General features: G+C 48.2%; 1 protein-coding gene across 1 annotated transcript in view; it reads left to right on the forward strand.

Moving 5' to 3' along the window:
- Positions 1-24,490, forward strand: part of klf7b (Kruppel like factor 7b) — a 48,500-nt gene that overhangs the window by 17,398 nt on the left and 6,612 nt on the right. The window contains exons 2-3 of the mRNA XM_072686617.1: positions 14,377-14,989; positions 19,879-20,002. Coding sequence (XP_072542718.1) covers positions 14,377-14,989; positions 19,879-20,002 — 737 coding nt within the window. The remainder of the gene's footprint in view (positions 1-14,376; positions 14,990-19,878; positions 20,003-24,490) is intronic.

The following is a 24,490-nucleotide window of genomic DNA, read 5'->3' on the forward strand; positions in this document are numbered from 1 at the left end:
CAAATTTGGCATCGTTCTGAGAGCTAACCCAGCGCCGGGCCCCGAAGAAATCAGTGCTCAGTAGCCGCACACAAGTGCACCCAAAGGCTGATTGGCACACGGTCCGCCTCCTCCTCCTTTAAATGGATGTATTCATTAGCTGCAGCTGCACAATGTCAAGCTTAAAGTCTCCTTGTGTGTCTGGATACAGATGGTGAGGTTGGCAGACGCGGCACTCCAGTGGCAGAGCCAAATAGGCGAAGGTGTCCCTTAGAAAAGCAAGCCATCGCTACCCGCCGTCTCCTCGGTTCTTCGGTTAAGATGTAATAAGCCATAATAGTGATCAGCAGTGCCGAGGCTTTCTAGGCAGGGACTGTGACATTTACTCATGGAGGCTCGCTGGATCTACAGAGTCATGCAAATCGCATTTAAGCCTAACTCGGATCATCAGCTCGTTTGCTCAGAGCCTGTAAACAGGGAGTTGCTGCTCCACTGACCGCTTACTGGCCCCTAGCTGGAACGCAGCCTCCTATCAAACTATTGACTCTCTGCTGTGAAAATAAGGTTATCACAGGGCACGACTCCACTGGGGTAGAAATCAACAGCGCTCAGGCCTATACTTTTCCAGATCTGCGAGTGTAGTTCCCTTCCAAGGTCACCGACCGCTTGATCTTGGTAGTAGCTAACATACATACACTCTGGCAGTAATCCCTACCACCAAGGGTGTGCGGTCCAGATAACACCCGCTAATTACCATGCATGGTCAGCATCGCTCCTCGTTCCCTTCCTCGTTACATGTACGTCCGCCGAACACATGTAGAGAAATGGGTCGTGGGTCTACTGAGAAATAAGGCCTAATAGAGCCCTTCCAGGCTTGTTTATAATGACAGAGATGATTTTTTTTGGCCTGCTTTCCGTGTACAGAGCTGAGGCCAGGCGAGGAGTTTCCTCTACCATAGGTGGCCATCCTCAGCCTGGCTTGGGAGAACTGCTGTCATAATAAACCCGTCTCTCTTATGTCATGAACCTGAACGGAGCCCTAATGTTCTGTCAAGGGCTGTCAGCATGGATCAGCTCATGCACAACTTCTGCACCTCCATCTAATGAATGCTTTCCCATTTCCTCACTTTCGTTCCGGCCAAACGGCTCTGACAAAGGATGCTTTCTAAAGAAATCGCTCTTTCGCCGTAGTTTGCTCGATGGATGGCGCCCATCCCTAATTTGAAGCAATCAGAAAGGAATCATGACTGGGCGTTCGATATGAGGCACCAGAATGTCCCCCAGTTAACTCTCCCTAGCACTAGCAATGCTCCCCAAGGGTAAGGACTTAACACACGCCTCCTCCGCTACATGCAAAGCCAGCCAGGGATGTCCCTTTTTGAACAGCCACCGATACAACATTGGCATCCCCAAGGACCTGGTCCCCAGCTCCACCACACCAGCCAACAGATGCCCATGCCGGCCCACTTCGCTTTGAGAGTGACGAGGGAAGAGAGCACCAGAGAGGGCATGCCCAGTTGTGCTCTCTCAGATTCCGGCTGCTGATGGCAAAGCGGCAGAAATGCCCTTAATCCGGAGCAAGTATCCCCCAGACCCCCAGTTCTGGTCCTCAGCTTCAAGCAAAGCCTGCCTGTGTCTTGAGGTGAACCCCTATCAGAACACTTGTAGTTTTCCACAGCAAGTAGACTTGTCAGACTTGTTCGCCAGTTACAGCGAACTCCACGCTTGCTTGTGGCAAAAACAACAAAATCATGGAGAGAAAAAGTTCGCTTTGCCTCACGAAGAAAATTCACGAACAAAGAGCAGATCCAGCGCACTTAGATCTCCTCAATATTCGAAACCCAACAACGTGGCTGCCATGGAAACAGCTGCAGGGGCTGTTGTGCTCGTCTCTGGTCGAGACTCTATCTGTCTGTTTCCTCTCGGCTCCCAGAGGAGCTGGCCTGCACTCGCCAGCCAGAGACACAGAAAGGAAGAGGAAGAGAGAGAGCGAGCAAGAGAGGGAGAGAGAGAGAGACAGCGAGAGAGAGCTAGAGTTCAGCTGCTGCAGTGCCAGAGAGGCCCAATCTCACGGTGCAGCTTTAGGCACAAGAAAGCAGCACAATAGGAAATGGAGGGTAGCAGGCGCGGGACGACTGGAATAATGAATTTGTCGGAAGGCAGCAAATCGTATTACGCAATGAACATGTAATTAGCTTTGTGGAAGAGGGTAAATATTGATACACAGTAATGAGCGTGTCGAGTTCGCAATAATCTCAGACCCAAAGCTAGGCTTAGCCTTTTGTGGAGAGCGTTTAGACGGATCATGGGTACTCTGGGTTTCTAGGGTTGCTCGCCTATCTCGGTAACTTCCGCGTCAGCCCTGCCTTGAGGAGGAGCTGCTCCATTTCTCAATGCTTTGTGAATAGCTGTGCGAGTTATGCGAAGGAGCGTCAGGACAGTGGCAGCAGACGTTATCCTAATTGGCATGCCATTATTGACGATTGTGTACAGAATTGGATTAGAAAGGCCAGTGTCCTAAAATAAGTTTGGGAGAAGGACCAGGCCCAAACTCCTCCTCCTCCATTACTACATACACCTTCTTGTGGTGGAAATTCGCACCCCACCACAACCCCTGCTCCTCCTGATGGTCCAAATTATGCTCAACCTCTTGGCTGGCTTTGGGTCTGCCCCATCACCTGGAAGCCCTCCAGCCCAGATCTTTCGAGCTCCTCTTCCCTGCCTAGGCCAAGCAAGAGTAGTCCGCACTTTGCAAAATGGTAGTTTTCTAAGCTACAGGGAGGTAGGCCGCAAATTATGGTGGGAAACTCAACACTTCGATGGACCTCTAGTCGCTGAACCTCTACACAAACCAAGTTCACAGTCTAATTCTAATTTTAACCCTCCACCTGTAACACCTGTTATTATTAGCTTATTAGCTTGAATCTGGTCTTAAAATATCACCCCCTGTACCTCTTACAACCCTACACTAATGTTGCATGAATTTTAGCATGGCAAAGGAGGCTATAACAATGCCAAATGCTATTTTTAGGGGATCTCAGATCCCCTCGTTCTCAGATATGCCAGCAATCATCATTTTAAATTGTAAATATGATCAGAATTTGGATATTTTTCAAAAAATGTAAACATCTAAATGCTAAAATTAGGATTTTTAGCTCAGACATCGACTTAGAAACTTAGAAAGCTTAACCGTAGTGTATATGAGCTGAGAATCAGCTGTTGGATGATCGTGGTCATCAATCAGCTTATTATTACAGTGAAAATATATGACAAGCATAAGACAGACCCATTACGCTGCTAATTTCCGTCCTGTTACATCTATGCTAATGCTAAGACTTTAATGGCTAGCAACACAGGCCTTGTAATTCTGCATTGAGGCCCAGTTTAAGATGTTTACTGACTGAACTTTGGGGTCATGGGGTCATACTACCATTAACTGATTGGTGTATGGAGTTGAGCGCTCGAGTTCTGAAGCTGTTCATATTCATGATCGCTTCTGTTTCTTCAAACTTTAATTTTAATCAGTTTTGGCAACATGGTGCTGCAACTAGCGTCTCCCAGCCTGATTGAGGCTCGGTTACATCACTCTGCTTGATGTTAGCAGCAGTCTGTCTGTTTCGTTCTGCTCTGCAAAGCAAAGCAAAGCTGTTTTATTTACGAGAACATCGCATCATCTGTTAGATTAGCTGACGTCCAAACAGCCAGATCGCTCCATTGCGAGCCCAGAGCGCTCACCTTCCATCAGCCGACTACTTGCTGTTTCGTTCCTATTGGAGCGCTTATAATGTCTAGATTGGCGAACTGGCTCCTCCCATACGTGATGAGTCGCTCGTTCAGGACAGATTCGCCTGAATTGTCAGTGTAACGGAAGCATCAACTCTGATTGGTCAAAAAACTGGAGTCAAATTTGCGGCGTCGGACGAGAAATTCATCTCAGGGAAGGACGGAAACCTCGTCCCGGGTCTCTGTGTTGGTGTTGGGCCAGTGATTCAATTTCTCTTAAGTACATATTTGACCAAGGTCACACTGGGTGCACAGGTACTCCCTGACATCACAGTTTAAATTGCAGCCAGCATCTTCATATTAGGCGTGTTAGTCATTACATAACAGACGACTCAGACGCTCTCGCTCACAGGTTTGGCAGCCAGACAGCGTTCCATACGGGAAAAAAAGGAAAAGCGTGTTGGGAACATGAGACCTGCCGCATGTAAGCAGCTTGGCTGTGGAGACTAATGCATGGCCTGTATTGATTCCCTGCTTTCTGCAGAGCTGAGGATCAGGCTAAGACTGTTTCCATGCTCTGAAAAAAAAGCAACCTTACAGTGTCAGAAATATACAGGAGTGTGTTGTTTAGGAGATGTATCCCATATGGAAATCTGATGTGTAGCAAAATATAGAATATATTAGAATACATGACTTCTAATTAACTTTAGTTTTAACTGACTTTTCACATTTGTTTGTTTACCTTTTATCTTTTTTTCTATCTTTTCATCTTCTGTTGTCTTCTTTTATCTTGTATCTTAATTGATCTTAAATGTTTTCTTTTCATTTTGATATTTTTTCATTTCATTTTTATCTTTTTTTATTATGTATGTTATTTATTCTCTTTTATTATTTTTATTTTTTTATATTTCTATCTTGTTTTGGTCTTATCTTTTTATCTTCTATTATCTTTTATATTTTCTTTTCTTTTTTGTATATGTTTAGCTTTTTATTCTTTATATTTTCTTAATTGTTTAAATATTATATTATATAATATAATATTATATATTATAGAATATTATACATTATTTTAATATATATCTTCTTTTATCTCATTTTACCTTTCATTATTTTATTTTTAGTGGCTGCTGTTGTAGCTTTTGTTTTTTTAGCTTTTGCCACTCTTTAATTATTTTTATTTATACCTGTATTTATTAACTTATTTACTACTTTTTTTAGCTATAATTTTATTATGCTATCTCAATTTGACTTGACTTATTAATAGTTTTGCATTTTTATGGTTCGATTTAAATGAGATTTCTAGATGTAATTAGATTAGATTCTAGATTTCTTAATTTAAGTTATTATAAATTATGATTTTGTTTTGTGTCTAATATGTTTTTTAAGATAATATATACATATTTCTCAATCCATGGTTTATGTATCAGCTCGGCTATAAGTGAGTAAGTGAGTAAGTTGATTGACTGATTTCAGTGTCGATTTTGTTTTAATATGGGACACATATTGATAACATAAACAACATAAACTAATATATTTAACAAAATATGATAACTGAATTATTTAATCTCCAAAACAGCAGCTGTACTTTTTAACAATTATTTTTAAATATTTGATTACTAAAAAACTTTTTAATTTTAATAGAAGCCCATGGAAAAATATTGAATGCCAGGCAGTTCTATTGGTCCAATCATCATGACATTTGTTATGGACAACAGCCAGATTCACATCATGCCAAAATGTATGTTACATAATTACATAATTATACATTATATAAATACTACATATATGTACTGTAACTGATATGTATTTATATATTTGAAGTATTACACTATATATATATATATGAGATCCATGTATTATGCATATGTCCAATATATACAGTATATACAATCCTATATCCACACTCATCATTTATGTGCATATATGGCCATAAATTTAATTTCCATATGGGGCTTCAGACTGAACACCTCTGTGCGCGGTAGTGTCTTGACTTTCAGAGCTTTTAATTACAAGTCTACGAACAGTTCAAGGTCATATTCTGTGGCACTGTAAGCCCCCTGAAATCCAGTTTCCAGTTTGTGTCGGCTGCCTGGCTTTTGTGAGTTGCTTTTGCAGATAGACACAAGGGATTTAACTATCGCCCGGTAACCAGGCAACCGCAACAATAATGAAACACGTATGTAAATGCAGGACTGGAATGGTGTACAGTCGGCCTCTTTTCCCTCCCCTCGGAGAAATCAGGTGCAGAGTTTCCGCTGGTGGAGAGATGCTGCGAAAAATCTGGCGCAGAGGATGCCGAGGCAACAGGGCAGGGACGGCCCGAGGGCTGTCTGCGGTCGCCCATCAGTCACTGTGTGTCTGGGCCAGCCAACTTGCTAATAGGGATCTGTCCTCTGTGAGCAATTGGCCTTTTGTTTCTCTTCTCCACAATCTCAGTGCCGTCGACTCCCAGCTATGAATCCGGCCCCGGATTTAACTCTTATCTTGCGCTGACCCATCCGGATACGCTCGGAGAGCCCGGAGCATTCTCGTTGCATGAGGTCGTGGTGGCAGAAGCGGGATACTGATGCTCCTTCAGAATAGGGTCTTTCCTCGGGGGTTCGTGTTTGCCTTTTTACCACTGAGAACTTCGCCAGTTTCAGAGTACACATCTCGTCCGGCAGGAAACAGGGTAGGGATCTGTGACAGGCAGTCATTAGCATGTCACCCTAGGAACCACTAATGGAACGAGGCCTGATTCTTATCATGAGGCTTTAACAGTATCTTGTGTTGCCCGTTTTCCCTTCACTTCGCTTCTCCGCCATCTTCTCGGCCTTGTAATTTTTTCCTTTCTCCCCTCCAAACGAACGCCACGTCAGAGGGCAAGACCCAGGACTTGACAAAAGACCCAGCGAGTCCATGTGTGGCAGCTCCGCCAAGCTCGGTGGCCAGGGGCCAAAGGACACGGGATTAAATTATCCTCCCAAATTAAAAGTGCATATCCGTCCTGTCTCTGCTAACAGCTGTTAGCATTTTCCTCCGCATGGATCTCCTCTATTCATTTGTTTTATAACCCCGCGGGTGCACGTGAAGGCCGGAGTGGGGTAGACGAGGGAGTGTGGGTAGTGCCCCTGTGCCAGTTCACAATGCCATGCTGTGCTATTGTGTGTACACATGTGTGTAAGTCCATTGTTGGGCCATAAAGGGTGGGAGAGAGTAGGACTACTGTACCGACGGCCAGGGAGGAGGTGTGGGGGGGGGGGGGGTGGGGGGTGACACAGGTGCAGAGCCAGGCAGAGAAGAGGGCTATTACACAGCGGGAGAGTCTGAGTGGACTCACTCCATCATAGGCTGCTGATTAAAATTTTATAGGAGGGGGCCGAGGGGCTGGAGGCTGCGGCACGACGCCCAAACTGAACTGCAGGGAGAGTCAGCTTAGGATGTGGAGGGATGTCCAGTCTGATAGATCGGTCTCAGAGCCCATCAAGACTTATTAAGCGGTCCTACTGTGCTCTGTTTACGCCACAACTGTCGAGGTGACATAAATAAACGGACATAAATATTACTCTGCAACAGTGAGGCATGTTTGGAAGCCAAAAAGTGGAGTAAAGGAAAGCTACACCCTCGAAAATGAAGGTGGCTTTTTGAGGGATGCCATCGGCAGCCGGAGTCGGAGAGAGCACAACCGGCCGAGCTCTCTCCAGGTGGGTAGATGGCGCCCTCATCTCCTCTCATCACTCTTAAGCAACGTTAGCCGGCACAGGCGTCGGATGGAGCCGTGGGCCCGGCGCTTTCCTCCGAGCATGTCGGCTACCTGGCAATTGGGAAAAGAGGGTGTGTATCAGGACTTGAGCGCTCATCAGCCCTGGAACTAAGCATGCTCAGTTCACGAGGGTTCCCGACATGTCCTGGAGAACGGGGAGCTCTGTTAGGAGTGGTAGGAGTGGCTCGTCTCCCCCTGAGCCATTTGTTGTTCAAACGTTGCAGTTTAGCGATAGTGACGGCTCGTGGAGAAAGAGCGGGGTGATGAAGGCGTCCTCGGCCTCACAAAAAGGTGGCGAAATCTCCTTTGTGAGAACATTGCTTCAGATAGAGGGAGTCTTTCATTTCCAGGCCTTTTCCTTTGATGAAGAGAACCGCGAGCGAGATCAAAGGGAGCCGGCTCTGGCCACGGAGCGCTGCCGATGCGAGCTGATGCGTGTTGACTGTTCACATAAGTGCCTTTCTATTTATTGTCCATTAACCGTTTTATTGGGGCGCGTTCTCATGCTTTTGTTGGGTCTTTTGTTAGGAAATCCCGCCTGTTAGAAACTCCACTTCATTGGTTTTACGACCGCTTTTTCAATTGGCCCGCCGAAAAGACACACACACACACACACACACACACTTGCCAAAATAAACACACACAAGCACACTCCTCACACACTGCACAGAAGCGCACAGTAAATCACCAAAAAGTGTGCTCTGCTTCATGCTGTAACTGTATCCTCGAAATGTCAGGAACCCTGGGGCCTGGATATTGAGAGGGGGAGGAGGAGGATGGGCAGATGACAGTGGATGGAGTGAGGGAGCTCAGGTCTCAGAGGGTGTATGTGGTGCATGTGTGTGTGTGTGTGTGTGTGTGTGTGTGTCAGCTGTTGTCTCAGACTCAACCCCCAGCAGCCTTCCCTGCATTACTCACTGCCACACTCCGAACAGCAGGCCAAAAGTGACAGTCCTTCTCTCTGGGCCCTGGGAGAGAGGGGAGCGGGCCCAGGGTGCGGACGGCGAGCTGAAAAGGCGAGCAAATCCGTGAAATCCTATCCATGCCGGCGTGGGCCTCAGATGACTCTGATGTTCATCCTGCTGTGATGACGGTTTAAATGTCATTGGGACAGATAGGATCTACCTCTGACTGAGAGCTTGTCTCTCTCTCGCTGGGAGGGGGAGCGGGCAGGGAGCGGGCAGGGAGCGGGGGGTGGAGGTTTGAAATGCTTCCTGGGGTTGACGGTAAGCGCCTGTCACTTGGCGCGATGGTTCTCCCAGGGTTCCTCGGTAATTGTGAAGTCGTTACAGAGCTAATGGTGCAGCGGCAGCAGCCACCATTGACTCCATGGCCAAAAAAAACTGGCGGAGAAGAGGCGGAGGGGCGAGTCCAAACAAGGGGAAAAGCCGAAAAACCCTTCCCTGAGATGCATCAAGGACAGAGTCCCAATTTTTGCCAATTTTACGGCGCGATGGTTATGAGCAGTAATGGCTGTGGCGGATGGACGGCACCATGGGTTATTGTTATGGGCACCACAGGGGAGGGGAGTGGGGGGGGGGTTGGTAGACGTCAAGTTATCTCATGGCAGAGATCACCTCCCTCCTGGCTCATGGAGAACGGCCGTAGCCGGCACCGTTTCCGGAGAATCGCAGCAGAATCGCTGCAGAATTGCTGGAAGCCCTCGCTGGGCCTTGGGGAAGCCTTCTTGGAGTGCATAGCAGACACCCCCCCCCCAATAAGAGAAATAAGGAGTGGAAAAACGGCCATGGAGAACTGGGTGGAGGTGGGGGGGGGGGGGGGGGGGGGTGGCTGTTAGTTACCGTTCTGTTTTACCCACGCAAACACGTAGGCAATGCGAGCGTACACACGCTTAAGGCTTCCCATCAGCAAATTAGCTGAATAAAGAGCCTCTCTTTGCTGGGTCGTTTGAGTGGCTAATTAGTCATCAACGCATGCTGTGTAGGGAGAGAGAGCGAGAGCGAGAGGGGGAGAGAGAGTGGAGTGAGTGGGGAGAAAGATCATTTTTTCAGCGCGAGGTAGAGCTTCAAACGGCATCTGATGAAAGCCAAAAACGCTTTAATTAAAATCTATTTGTATGTGCGGGAGAGTTTTAGCCCAAAAATAGAGGGAGTGAGGGAAGGAGGGAGGACGGGAATTTTGCTGGATGCGGGCGGAGATATAAACGCATTAGTTTAGATAATGTTCCGACTTTATTATCCACGCTGGGAGCCGAGACGGAGACAGAGGAACCGACCCTGAGATTGGCGCTAATTTTCCCTTTGTGTCTAGTTTTTTGGACCCGGGCCGCATTCACTAATAACAGTTTTGCCATGCTCTCTCTGTCTCTCTCTCTCTCTCTCTCTCTCTCTCTCTCTTACTTTCTATCCCTTCCTTTGTCTGACATCGCTTTTTAGCGCTACTTACAACCCCAAACCCCACCACCACCATCACCACCACCCCCCGGCCCTGCATCTATTATTGATGGTGCTCAGTGTAGTGCGCAGTACATGCGGAGAGTCAGGGGGCTCGCTTTTAGCAGCAGTCCGTACGAAGGCAGGTAGACGGACTGACATGACTTGGAACATCGTTACAGCAACCTGCACAAATCACGTAATCGTGTAAATTCCGAAGATTTTTTTACGAAAAAAAAGCACAGTTTAGTTTACGTGCTTGATTAGCTGCTCTGATTGGTTGGTCTGATTGGTTACTGGAGCTACAAAGCTAGCCCTTAACAACCATGTGAATTAGGGAGAGGATGCGTCAGTCTGACAGGTTGCAATACACCACAGGAACTGTTGGGGGCGCACATTGGTTGCACTGCTTAATTGCGCCATTAAAAAAAGAAAGCGCTAATAGCTAAGAAATTAGCTGTACAAGAATGACACTCTAGAATTTCCATGTTGCAATTTTTTTATACCTTTCCTAAATTTTCCTAAATTTTCCATTTTTTATACATTTCCGAAATTGTCATCAATTTCCCAAATTTTTTTACAGTTCCTAAAATCAATTTTCGAATTTTTTCTCAACATCAAAGAAATGTTTATCATCCAATAAAACTTTACTTTCCCGGCCTAAAATCCTTATTAACATTAGCATTCTGGTTCAGACATGGGAGTCATATTCATATTCATAAAATGTGACGGGGTGGTAAATTTCATTCTAAAATGGCCAGAGATCTTAATGTTTAGATCAGTTTAAAATACCGTTTAGTTTACATTAGTTATGTAGCTGCTTTAAAGAGCAACAGTTTTCCCTCTGTTTCGCGTGACGGGGTGTTGTTGGGTTGAGCTTGACGGACCCTAATGTGTCTAAAGTGTAAAAATAGCTTAGTCCTGGACAGTGCATCATTCTTAATGGAGATTTTGCCCTGAAAGGAAACTTTAGTCCAGGACTAGGACTTAATCCGTGTCCCTGCTGTGTGTAGCTGAAGAAGATCAGTACTAGCCACAGTTCTCTGAACTGTAAACCATAGGAGGGCCGTCCGGAGGCGTCCACCGAGCAGCCGAGCGGAGCTGATTTGGCTAAGCCTCCAGCCTCTGGGAGTCGCTGGGATAAATATATGCTGTTCCCGGCTTTGTCTTACGACCGCACTGCTTGTTACAGGAAGCTGTTCCAGTATCAGGTATTCACAATCTCCTCGTGTTCTCATCAGCGCCGACACGCCTGCGTCCTTGAAGCTTCTGCGAACGCAACAAGGGCCTACAAAATGCATAGGCAAAGAGGAGCTCCTCCGGCGCCGGGCTGCCGTCTGCCGCAGAGTGCCTTGCTCTGAACCGCACAGATAAAAGACTGCTTATCCTCGGTCCACATGGATAATTCATGCACCTGCCAGGTAGTACGAACACAGCCTCGTACAGCCCCGTCCCAAAACGCTCCAGCTTCGCTTCACATCGCTGTGTGGTTTCGTGATCCGCAGGACGGTTAGATGGTTAGAAGAGGCCGACTTGTGAAGTGGAGCGGGTGTGTTTTCGCACAGTGAGGCCTGGTCCGGGCCCGTGGCCGTTACAGGTTTATGGTTTCTGTAGTGCACCAACATTTTGAGTAACGTGAGACTGTCCCTGCGGCACAAACTGCAGCATTTCTGGAGAACGGAAAAGGAACTGCCCTACCAGACCAGACTACCTGACAGTGTTGGGTCGTACCCGCGGTTCTGCTTTAGGACGTCCTTTTCTTAACGAACATGTTTGATGTTTTATTGCAAAAACCTGTGACTTAAAGACACGTCGAGTCCTATCAATAGCATGGACAAGAGGCTAGCCAAAGGCCTGTCTCCTGCACTGCACAACTGCACGCATGGCAAAAGACTTTGTTCAGCAGTGTTTTATTATTTGAGCAGCTTATCAGCGGGTTCGGTTTGAAACAGTCACCTCGAAGAAAACCCTTTGATTTATGTTCATATGCAAATGTTTCCCTATTGGGGAAAAAAAAACACATTCCCCTTTTTTTAACAAAATGAAAAGTGCAGCTTATCGGCATGCCGCAGACACTGGGGACAATTTGCGGAGACCCCTTATTTATTTGTGCTGTGGTTAAAGCAACAGAATAGGGGACAGGACTGAGCGTTAGCTGCGGACGCGAGAATGGACTCGCTGTCGCTGTAATTTGCACCGGCGACGTGAAGGAATGAGCCAGAAGGGTCCAGCCAGCAACCCCCGACTACTCTCCCCCCACCCCCCTTCCAGAGTTACTCCAATTTCCGGGAGCTCCGGGAGAAATCACGTAATCATGTAAAATCCGAAGAATTCGTACAAAAAATCGCACAGTTTAGTTTGATGCCAAGAAGCTGTATACAGGTTTACGTGCTTGATGATTAGCTGCTCTGATTGGTTACTGGGGCTACGAGAGCTCTTAAGCTAGCTGTGTGAATTAGGGAGAGGATGTGTCATTCTGACATGTTGCAATACACCACAGGAACCTTTGGGGGCGCACATCGGTAGCACTGCTTAATTGAAGAATTCGAAGAACCGAAGAATTCGAAGAATCGAAGAATTCGTACAAAAAATCGTACAGTTTAGTTTGATGGCAAGAAGCTGTAGACAGGTTTAACTACTTGATGATTAGCTGCTCTGATTAGTTGGTCTGATTGGTTACTGGGGCTACAAGAGCCAAAAGCTGGCCATGTGAATTAGGAAAAAGATTTGTCATTCTGACATATTGCAATACACTACAGGGACCATTTGGGGCGCACATCGGTTGCACTGCTTAATTGGGTCATTAAAAACAGAAAGTGCTTAGTTGCTAATAGCTAAAAAGCTAGCTGGGGAAAATTTGCGGAGACCCCTTATTTATTTGTGCTGTGGTTAAAGCAACGGAATTGGGGACGTGCCTGAGCATTAGCTGCGGACGAGAGAATGGACTCGCGGCCGGTGTAATTTGCACCGGCGACGAGAAGGAAAGAGCCAGAAGGGTCCAGCCAGAAACCCCTCGACTCCCCACCCTCCACCCTCAACCCCCCCCCTCTTTCCAACACTCCTGCGACCTCGCTGCCAAAGTGCTTTTACTGCAACATGCGGAACGGAACGCTCTAATATCCAAACTGGCCACTGTGACTGGAGAACAATATTGTTAGACCGTTAGAAAAGAAACTGCTGAATAGGCAGTCAGTGAGCCATAGACGCTCTCTCTCTCTCGCTCTCTCTCGCTCTCTCTCTCTCTCTCTCCACTGAGTTATTTCTCACTTTAATGAATCCCCCTGCACAAAAGAAGGCTAAAGGTTTATTTTCTTAAGCAAGGAGCTCGTTTCTAGCGCAATAGCGTGGAGCATAACCGGCACGGGCGAATACCTTCCCCTCGCACTTAGCAAGAGTCATGAAAATTCCTGGGATGTTTTATTTCTCTCCCAGAGAGACGCTCGGCTCGGTAGAAGCCGCCCCTGCAGCTGTGATCGATCACTCGCCGCGCCGACCTCTCTTTCGGCAGGTGTACTTGTTGACACCCCGGTGAAGCCAAATGCACCGACACGAGCTAGTTTGACAGGCAAGGTGTTAATGTGCCAGCCGGCTTTACAGCGGCTTCAGCTGTGGCCGCTGATACTTCTTTAGGCTATTACTCTACTTCTCCATTGACTGCGTCCAGCCAGCTCACAGCTTTGGCTTCCACAAATGAAAACCAGTCGAAGCACGAGTGGGATTAGGAGAGGAAGTTGTTTGACTAATGACAAATGGGTATTGTCTTCAGAGGAGGCTAACAGGTGATAACTAAAGCCGAGCCGAGTTTTCTTTTCCTGTCCAGTGTCGGTTGCCAAAATGGGCTCGCTACCATTTGTTCACTGAATAAGCAAGCAAGCTTTTAAGGCATTAGAATTTCTTCCCCTTATACTTTCTATCTACAAAGCAGGAGTTCACCCGCTCGTAGCTCCCCCTAGCACTAGCAATGCTCCCGATGCTAAGAGAGTAAGGACTGAACACAGGTTTCCTCCGATATATGCAAAGCCAGCCATCGCCATCACCAGGCAGCTAACATGCTCAGAGGAAAACGCTGGGTCCCCAGCTCCACCGCACCAGCTGCCAACATCGCTTAAGGGTAATGAGGCCAATGGAGGCCAATTGTGCTCACTCAGACTCCGGCTGTTGATGGCAAAGCAGCATGGCTCGGGATTCGACCTCATGACCACCAGGCTACAGTGGCAGCTCACTATAGCCACTCAAGCAGAGCCCAAAGCAGGTGTTCTTAGCTTGGGTTCTCTGAACCTAATGCTTTTTCGACATCAGGTTTTGATGAGTGGTTATGGGCTAAACCAGGTTTAGAACAGCTGGATCATGGTTGGGGTAAGAAACTACCATTAGGACTACCCAAGGACTACCTCCTGTGTCATTAGATGTGAGATTGCCTTGTGGTTCATCGGTCTAAAGATGGCTAATTAAGTTTGTCAGTTATGGATAAATAAATCCATGGTAACTGTAGTTCGCTGTGTTTGACCATATGCTTATAACCTCTTCTCTTTCCCACAGACATGTCTGGAGCTGGAGCGGTACCTTCAGACGGAGCCCAAGAGGCTCTCCGACCTCTTCGATGAGGAGCTGGACTGCCTCCTGACGCCGGCATTCATGAAAGGGGACAGCGACGAGGACCTGATGGACCCATTGCTGTCCGGCCTAGCCAACCAACCTAGTCCCCCGCCACCGCTGCTTGTGTCCCTGCCCAAGAGCCTTCACATCCCTGCCAATGGAAAGCCAGCAGAGGTGGTAGGGAAAGAAGGCAGCGGAGGTGTGAACCCGGCACAGCTGAGTGCCGTCACCTCCCTCACGCCGCCCTCCTCGCCCGAGCTGGGCCGGCACCTGGTCAAGCCCACGCAGACTCTGAGCGCCACGGCCGACGGCACGCTCACGCTCAAGCTGGTGGCCAAGAAAGTGGGGTTGGGGGCGGCCAAACTCGTGGCGACACACTCGCTACCCTCGCCACCCAGCCGGGGAGCACAGAGCGACGGAGAGGGAGGCGTGGGGACGGTGGGAGTCAGCGACATCCCGGAGAACAAGAAGAGGGTCCACCGCTGCCAGTTCAATGGCTGCAGGAAGGTTTACACGAAGAGCTCCCACTTGAAGGCACACCAGAGGACACACACAGGTGAGACTGGTGTTTCCATGCAAACCATCAAGGGACAGAAGGTTACCCCATCCGGTTGCCCCACCCCCATGTTGGAGTTGAATTGTTTCCTAGTGATACAGCTTAGCTTTGAAGATATATATATATATCAACATATATATCCAAATTCCTCTTCGGGGGTCTAACGCAGCAGGGTCCGGCTCAGCCCAGCTCTGCCCAGAATACCACATTCTTCTCACACCTCAGTCTCCAGCATCAACAAGTTCAGCAACACCATTCGAAACCTGTCAGCACGCTCAGTAATTGCAAGATGATTGATAGAGCGGCTGGGCTAAATCTCGTTTCCCGGCTAATTCAGCCATGTCCACCTCTGGAGCCGCTGCCGTTGCCCTCTTGCTGAACCCTGAGAGAGTGAGTTGCACTCCATTGTGGCCACGGGTCCCGCTGCGATGATGGCCTCGCTGCGGCTAATCTGGCTCCCGGGGCCGGCTGTTGACTCGGCAGGTTCCCCGCGAGCAGTAGCGATGCTAATCACTCGCGCATTGATGCTAGTGCACAGGCAGCAGTCTTGCTTTTGAAGAGTGACTGAGAAAGAGAGAGAGTGTGTGTGTGTGTGTGGGAAAGACGGCAAACAAGTAATGATGGGGGGAGTAAAAAAGCCTGAAGACACGTTGCTGCGTTGCTAGCTCAGCAGACGATATGTTCATTACGAGCTGGATTCGGTGATGTAATTAGCCTAATCCTCTTTTTTCGCTTATTATTTCAATAGATTACTGACACAGAGAGATTACGATTACTGCAGGACTTACTGTGGGGGAGCCTACGCGGAGATGGCAAGGCCCCGTTCGGCTTTGTCAACAACGCTACAGCGGGAATTGAACGAATTATCGGCCCGAATAGAATACGAGGGGCAGGGTGGTGGTGGTGGTGGTGGTGGTGGGTTGCAGTCTAGAGGACCGGGGCTGAGATGCAGCACGAGGGAGCAGGAACAGCAGGCCCTGTAATTGGATCGCTGCTTAAATTCGAACCTCAGAGATCATAGCAGCTCACTCTCTCTATCTCCAGTTGACTGAAGAAATGTAATTAACTGTGGCATATGCACCTAGGCCACTGGTGGGAGTTCGGCAGGGGGGCTGCTGATTGGGAGGGGGTAAGTTGCTAGGAAACCGTTATCGGGGGCAGAAGAAAGCCACTAATAGGCTGATTATTTGCAGCTCCGGACACCGGTTAATGGCGACAGCGTGCCAGTCCAAGCAGTGTGTCCTCCAGCCAAGGGTCCAGCTTCAGCCTGCAGCCCACCCCCACTCCCCTCTGTAGGTTTGGGTTGCCAGGCAACTACATCACACTCATCTAAAGCGAACAATAATTGGCTGGTGCTGCGGTAGAGAGTGTCCCTCCGTTGCATACTGCAACTGCACAGCTCCCCCTCAACCTTACTTTCCTCAGTCTCTCTCTCGCTCTCTCTCTCTCTCTCTCTCTCTCTGTCTCTTTGACCGGTTGCTAGGCGACTCCATCATGCATCCGTGCCTCCCCAAGTTATAATTGGCTGGCGTTGCCGTTGCCGTGGTTGCAGGTCCAAGCCTGCCTTGCTGCTGTCTAAAAGAGAGAGAGAGAGAGAGAGAGCGAGGGAGGACGGGATGGGCCATGGCAGAAGGAGGGAGAGGAGAGGGCGCCTGTTTGTGTGTGTGTGTGGAGTAGGCTGGTGTACAGGGGGTGTAAAGGGGGGTGGAGGGTCTCTGGCCAATTACCCAGAGTGCAGTGTGAAACGTTTGCTGTCTCGCACCTGCGGCCCCACCACTTTTGCAAATGACAGAGCAAGGGAGGGTTCCTGTCCTGTTCTGCCCATTTGCGTAGATATAAGAGCACACGTTGGGGATATTATTTACCGCTGATTTCATAAACCGGGGGAGCTCAAGGACAGGCAAATCCAATAAAAGCGCAAGCCGAAAAACGCTCGGACCTGCTGTTGGAGAAAGCGACCAGCGAGAGATGCCGCGCTCTGTTTACTGCATGCCCTATTCTCCCAGGAGCGCGAGGACGAGCGCAGACAGTTTAGTGGAAATAATGGGAGGATGGTCTTCTCGCTTTGTTGCTCCTAATCCTCAAAGAGAAATATGGACGGAGGGACGGGAAGTGCAGAGGGTGGCAGGAGTTACATCACGCCGCTTGCCTTTGTCGTCCGTGCTGTGTCATCCTTTACCTTCTGTTTCATCATCGCAGACTTCCATGACTGGAAGACGAGGCAAATCCCAAGTATTCCCGCAGATTATGTAAAGCCTGGTCGTTTTTTTTACCTCGCATTGCATCACCAGCCCCTTAGGACCGAATCAGGAAGTACACAATTGGTGGATATCTCAAAGATGGCTCAGCCAGGCGTCCTTTGGACGTCTCAATGGTTCCGCCAAAGAAATACCCAGTCAAACACTGGGAGCAGCGTAGTGGCTAACAACACTGCCTTCCCAGAACAGGGCAGAATAGGGTTCGGCTCCTTGGCCCAACCAAGAAGGGTCCTTGGGCAAGACTCCCCCATGCTACGTTCTCCTGCTTGTGGAACATAACCCACAAATGCCAGTCCCTCCGGATACAAGTGTCAGCCAGGTCCAAAGAGGTCCTGCTTGGAATTGGCTACTACTACAATGCTAGTGTTAGCATCACACTCTCGCCCGAAACTTCAGGCCATGGGAACAAGCCAGGCTGAGTTCTCCAGCTGGATATGGGGGTGGTTTCTCCTCGGGGTGGTCGACATTCATAGCTGAGGTGTCTTTAAGCAAGGCTCACTGCTCCTGGCCACTAGAGTCTAAATTCTGCTGTACTGCTGGGCAGTGGCCAGTGCTTGCATGGTTTCCGACACTGTATGACACACATCTATCTATAAACGTCAACAAACGTACGTCAGCTAGGTAAGGACAGTCCCCCTGTAGCCTGAGTTTTGGCGAAACCACCATTTTAAGCCGAAAATAAAGAAGTCGTCTAATCGCTAATCCCCCGCAGACAGCCATTTGGTCACTGCCGGTCTTCATTAGCCGGCGCTAGTCAGCGTCCTCAGGCCGTGCATGAGCTCTGCTTGCGGTGCGTCAGGCCATTCCTCTACTGTACTGTCACCCGCAATCTGGAGAAGTGTGCTTCTCCGATCGAGCGGCTTGAATTTCACTTTAAAAGGCACTTTAGTCTAGTTAGGGAGATTGGTGGACGAGGCGAGAAGCGGCGATGCTGGCAGCTGGCTGACTGTGAGTGCGGCATTACTCCCCATTAAGCGTCATTAAGACCCCAATTATCCTTACCACCCCTGGATCTGAATCAGCAACGCCGACACCCCTCCAGTTCCTCCTCCAGGCCTGGAAGCCTTGGGCCTGATCCAGCCGTCTGCTCCCCAGGAACGGTAGCTCGAGGCTGGGGTAGAAGTGTGACCATGGAGGACCCCCCCCCCCTCCCTCTCCCCACCACCACCACCCCCTATCCCTTTAAGCTAGATAGATAGATAACTACACCCTGTTGAACAATGGGGATCTCCTCTACCATCTGCTTTAACTTCATCTGAAATTCACGCGGCTCGTCAGGGGGTGAGGGAACAGTTAATGGAAATGTTTTCCCGTGTTCGGAGCAACGTGACTCTGGATTATGAATTAATGTGGAGGCGGTGAGGGAGTCGCTTTAGGCAGGACAGGTCCAGCTTCCCAATTCATTTATTTACTTTAAACAGAACTGGGTGAAAAAACAGGAGCATGAACTGAGTGTTTGAGAGAGAGAGATAATGAGAGAGAGAGAGAGAGAGAGAGAGAGAGAGAGAGGTTGAGAGTAAGTTCAGAGCATACAGCAGGAGAGAGAGCCATAGGAGAAAGGTGGGTAGAGAGTGAGTTTGGAGGCTTATAGTGAGAGAGAGAAAGAAAGAGAGAGAGATAGTTTAGGAGCTTATAGCAAGAGAGAGAGAGAGAGAGAGAGAACTAGGAAGCACGAGAGAGGGAGAGAGATAGTGAGAGAGAGGCCTAGAGGGACAGGCAGATAGAGAGGGGGGGGGAGTGAGTTTGGGAGATTACAGTGAAAGAGAGAGAGAGAGAGAGAGAAAGAGAGAGAGAGAGAGTTTGAGAGAGAGAGGGAAAAGAAGGTAGAGAGAGGCTGGGAGTAAGTTCAGGACATACAGCAGGAGAGAGCGCCATAGGAGAAAGGTGGGAGGGTTAGTGAACAAGAAAGGCCTAGAAAAAGGTAGAGAGAGAGAGAGAGAGAGAGAGAGAGAGAGAGAGAGTTCAGAAGCTGAGAGATGGAGATGGAGAGAGGTAGACGGTGAGTTTTAGGGACACAGTGAGAGAGAGACCCAGAGAGACAGCAAGGGAGAGGGAGACAGAGAGACTGACTGAGAGAGAGAGAGAGAGAGAGAGAGACTGACAGAGAGAGAGAGAGAGAAAGAGAGAGAGAGACTGACTGAGAGAGAGAGAGAGAGAGACTGACTGAGAGAGAGAAAGAGAGAGAGAGAGAGAGAGAGACTGACTGAGAGAGAGAGAGAGAGAGAGAGAGAGAGAGAGACCGACTGAGAGAGAGAAAGAGAGAGAGAGAGAGAGAGAGACTGACTGAGAGAGAGAGAGAGAGAGAGAGAGACTGACTGAGAGAGAGAAAGAGAGAGACTGACTGAGAGAGAGAGAGAGAGACCGACTGAGAGAGAGAGAGAGACCGACTGAGAGAGAGAGAGAGACTGACTGAGAGAGAGAGAGAGAGAGAGAGGGGAGTGAGAGAGAGACTCTGACGTGGAGCAGTGTGTAATAAAGGCTTATTATTACCGATTGTTTTAATGTGTGTTTAGATTGTTCTGCGTGAGCTTAATTAAAACACGTGTTAACGAGCATGTGAGCACGGACAGGCGGACTAAAGTGGAGTGTGTGTGTGTGTGTGTGTGTGTGTGTGTGTGTGTGTGTGTGCAGGTGAGAAACCGTACAAATGCTCCTGGGAAGGCTGTGAGTGGCGCTTCGCCCGCAGCGATGAGCTGACTAGGCACTACCGCAAACACACCGGCGCCAAGCCCTTCAAGTGCAACCACTGCGACAGGTAAGACACACACACACACACACACACACACACACACACTGGGCCTTTTTCATACAGACTGTATGATTAGAAAGCACTATCTCTCTCTCTCTCTCTCTCTCTCTCTCTCACGCCCACACTTTTCTCTCTGCACCTGTCTGTCTCTGTCTGTCAAACCCGCCCGCCCGCAATCCTCCCTCTCTCCCTCATATACACACACACACACACACACAAACACACACACACACACACACAAACACACACAAACACACAAACACATAAATAAAACCCTCTCAGCTGGGATTCCACAACACACACTAAACTGTGCTGCTCAGATCTACTACTCTCCCTCTCTCTCTCACACACACACACACACACACACACTGCGTCTCCCTCTCTCGCTCTCGCTCTCACTTTAGACCACTGGAGAAGTGACTGACCCTACAGATGGTCCGACCATATACTGTATGTCCGAAAGTTTGTGGACACCCACTGCTGAACGCATTCAGCTACTTTAGGTTGCACCTGTTGCTGACACAGATGTGCAAATGCACACACACACACACACACACTCACACACAGCTTGTCTAGTCCCTGTAGAGAAGAAGTACTGCCAATAGAATAGGACTCTCTGGAGCAGATCAACATCATGACCCTATTGGCTCCATGCTGCCTAATAATGCCAGGCATGGGCTATAGAGGGGTATAATAAAGCCCCCCAGCATTGAGGAGCTGTGGAGCAGTGGAAGTGCTGTGCTCTCTGGAATGATGGATAGATGACAAGTTGAGGAGTTGGGGATGAGGTGAGGGTGGGCTGTAACGAAGGGCCACATTTCATTGCTAGGCGGTTGTTTTTGGTGTTCCAGTTGAATGCTAACATGCTGCTAAGTAGATAGACATAGTTGCTATTGTATCTGATGGTTGCTATGGTGTTGCTAGGCAATTTCTATGGCAACCCAATTTCTATGGCGGCCAAGGTGTTGTTCGTTGGTTGTCTGGTGGCTGCTATGGTGTTGCTCGGCAGTTACTATGGTAAGTGCATGACACTGTGTTGCCAAGCAGATAGACGGGTAGCGGGACGGACAGATGATGTCATAATGGCTCATTCCACGTCTATGAGACCATTTTTAATATTTTTTCGTGAATATTTTTTTAGTACGTAGGAAATGGTGACGAACCGTAGTCGGTTCTACGTCAGGTGGTTCTTGAGTTGTTGATCCTGGAGGAAGAAGAAGTAGTGGAAGAAGCAAAAGGAGATCAGTAAAGTGCTTAGCTTTGCTAGACTAATGAGGTATATTCATATGTATGTATATATATATATATATATATATACACACACATTTGAATATACCTCATTAGTATATATATATATATACCTCATTAGTCATTAAATTTGCCATAATTTATAATATAATAATTTTATAATAATTTGCCCTAACATTTCATAAACCATGGACAACATTTCCCCCAAATTCCAAATAAAAATATTTGCGATTTAGAGCATTTATTTATTATACAGAAATGACAACTGCTCAAATAATGTCAATAAATGATTATAATAATTATAATGTAAAGAAGTTATTATTCAGATTTAAACACAGTTCTAATATCTGAACTTTGAGAGCAGTCAGAAATCACTATGGTGAAATAATAACCTCGACTGACCAATCACAGCCCTGATTGCCCGGCCGGCTCTCCACTAGTCTTTCACATCGCTGTTGGGACTTTATGCCGTTCATAGTCTGCAGATTCAGGCAACTCAGCTCTGTTTGATGAAATGACTGGAATAGAGAGCTGCTGCCAGACACGTAGAGATGCAGATTTAATAAAAAATATTAAGTGGTCTGTTATTTTTTTTCCAGAGCTGAATAAATATACATATATATATATATATATATACTGTATATATATACTGTATGTATGTCTATAGCTCTCTCTGTCTCATAACTCTGCCCTCCCTGTTGACTGTGTGTGCCGCCAACACTTTGGCTGGGAAGCAACAAAGGAGAAAAAGGAAAAAGAGAGAGAGAGTGAGTGAGAGAGAGAGAGAGAGAGAGAGAGAGAGAGAGAGTAAGAGAGAGAGAGAGGAGATAAAATAAAGCTCTGTGTTTTAAAGCTCGCGAGTTACATAATGCGAGTAAGAGGAACTTGGAGGAAGGCGCAGTGAGACGAGCGCGTCGAACATTCTGGAGATCGTGGAAAGACAAGCCTGCAGTGACGCAGGTCCAGTTACCGCCCGCCTCGTCCCGTCCCATCCCGTCTGTTATTGATTATCAAAGCACGCAGGGGCGTTAAAGGGCCCACAACCTGGAACACCCTTCCTAAAGTCCTGCTCAGCTCCCCAGTCCACGTGTCGGCACTACGCTGCACAAACAGGCCGCTTTAGTGACGTCACAACAAACAAGCCCCGCCCAGTCACACGCCAGACTGTCTCGCCTGGGCTGCTTTTTCTTTTTTCTTTTGTGACGGAGCCAATCAAAGCCGCCGAGATCCACAACAAGGTTATATCTAGAACCAGTGATACCTCTAGGGATGGGATTAAATTGACCTGATTAAAAAGTTCTTGGAGAAATAATATGGTTCTTTAAAGTTTTTTTATGGTTCTATCTAGCACCAAAAAGGGTTCCACTGTTGTTACAAGATCTGGAACCTTTTTTGCTTTAAGTGCAAATCAGTCCGACCATTTTCCAGCCTCTCTTTTCTTTTTTTTACCTCTCAAAATATACAGGTTTGTTACCACCCCTTTAAGACCTTTTTTCAGATTTATGTAAATGAGCCATGCTCTGGTTGGCCACTCTGGTTGTGCTTCTGTGCTTTGTCAAGAAAGCCTGAAATCTGAACAGCTGAAACACTCCTGAGTGAGTATGACCTGCATAACCTAAGCATAAATGGGCGGGGCTAAGCTGCTGTAGGCCGAACAGGCGGATATACTGCATGGGCTACAGATATGCTGGTTTTTGTGACATCACAGAAACTGTGCACTGAAATTGGGCCGTTTCTGAAGCCCCTGGAAAAGGAAAGGGTGTATTTACGCGCTAGCTCCAGCCCTTGTTTTGTTTTCTTGGTATCGGCCCTTTAATGGCACTTTGCTTTAAGGGCAAATCACCTTGTTTTGCTCGAAAGGTTAAAGACAGGCCATGAAAAGGTCATGTCAGAGTGAAGGACGGCCCAAAACAGCTCAACAGCCGCCCGAGAGTGACATTAATGCACCTGGAAAATGTTGGGTATTGTCCCTTTAAGTGTCCCATCCCCTCCCATCCCGTCCCGTCCCTTCTTCTCTATGCAGCACTTCTTTAGCTAGAACACAGGCAATTTGCACTTAAGTAAAGCTGTTCACAGCATTATTATGCTCAGAGTGAGAGATGAGCACCTACACACATAACTCTCTCTCTCACACACACACACACACACACACACATGCCCGCATACGGCTCATAGAAACATTGTCATTACATCCCACAGTCCTGTCAGAAACAAAGGCTCTCTTTGTCTTTAAGTGACGTGACAGTGATGGGCTTTGGGAGGACTGATTGAGTGTGTGTGTCTGTGTGTGTGTGTGTGTGTGTGTGTGTGTGTGTGACAAAGCGAGAGTGTGTGTTTCCGAGAGAGAAAAAAGGAGTGTGAGCGAGGTTTCCGTGCACGCGGGGGTAGCTTTGAGTGATAGCCTGTCAGGTGACAATAGCGGGATGCTGTCACTCGGCCCGGACGATCGGCGCCAATTACACGCCGGCGTCCGCGTGCGCTCCGCTCCAGGTGGAAGCGCTAATAGCCACGGCGGCTGCAGCACCAGGCTGACCGGCCCGCACCCCATCCCGACCATCCACCTCCACTGCTCTCTTCAGTGGAGGCTGGCAGCAATCAGCCGTAACATTAAAACCACCTGACCGTCAATGCATGGACTCCACAAGTCCTGTCTAGGACTGATGGCAGCAGCTGGGCGGAGCCTCCAGTGAGCAGTACTGCCCACCTCACAACTTCTTACAGGATCTGCTGCTAATGTTGGTCTTGGTACCAGATCACCAGTTCAGAAGTCCTGAGGAGTCCATGGCAGGCGGTACGAGGGGGGTCCACACAATATCAGGCAGGTGGTTTTAATGTTATGGCTCTATCGTGGCTCGTGGGGCTGTGTTTGCTCCAGCACCCACTGCTAAATGCACAGCAGCACTGATGGCGTGAAAAGGGGCATCCTGGGGGGGTGGGGGGGCGGCATGTGGAAACCGAATGCTGCGTTTATAATTGACTCCCCATGATGCCAAGGTTGTGACAGAGCTGTAAGACCCAGCCCCCCTCCCATCAGGCCCCCTCCCATCAGGCCCCCTCCCATCAGCCCCTTGGGGAGCTTTTTAAATTGGACCCTCCTGGTTCCTGTGTTGTTGTTTTTTTTAGCTCTTGGATTGGGCCTAGTGTTAACCCCTGTGGAACCTCTCTGGAGTTGGCTAATCTGTTTGAAGTGGATGCTAGAAAGCATGTCCACACACACACTCTCTCACACACACACACACACTATAC

The sequence above is a fragment of the Salminus brasiliensis genome, chromosome 8 (genome assembly GCF_030463535.1).
Source record: "Salminus brasiliensis chromosome 8, fSalBra1.hap2, whole genome shotgun sequence".
Classification (NCBI taxonomy): Eukaryota; Metazoa; Chordata; class Actinopteri; order Characiformes; family Bryconidae; genus Salminus; species Salminus brasiliensis.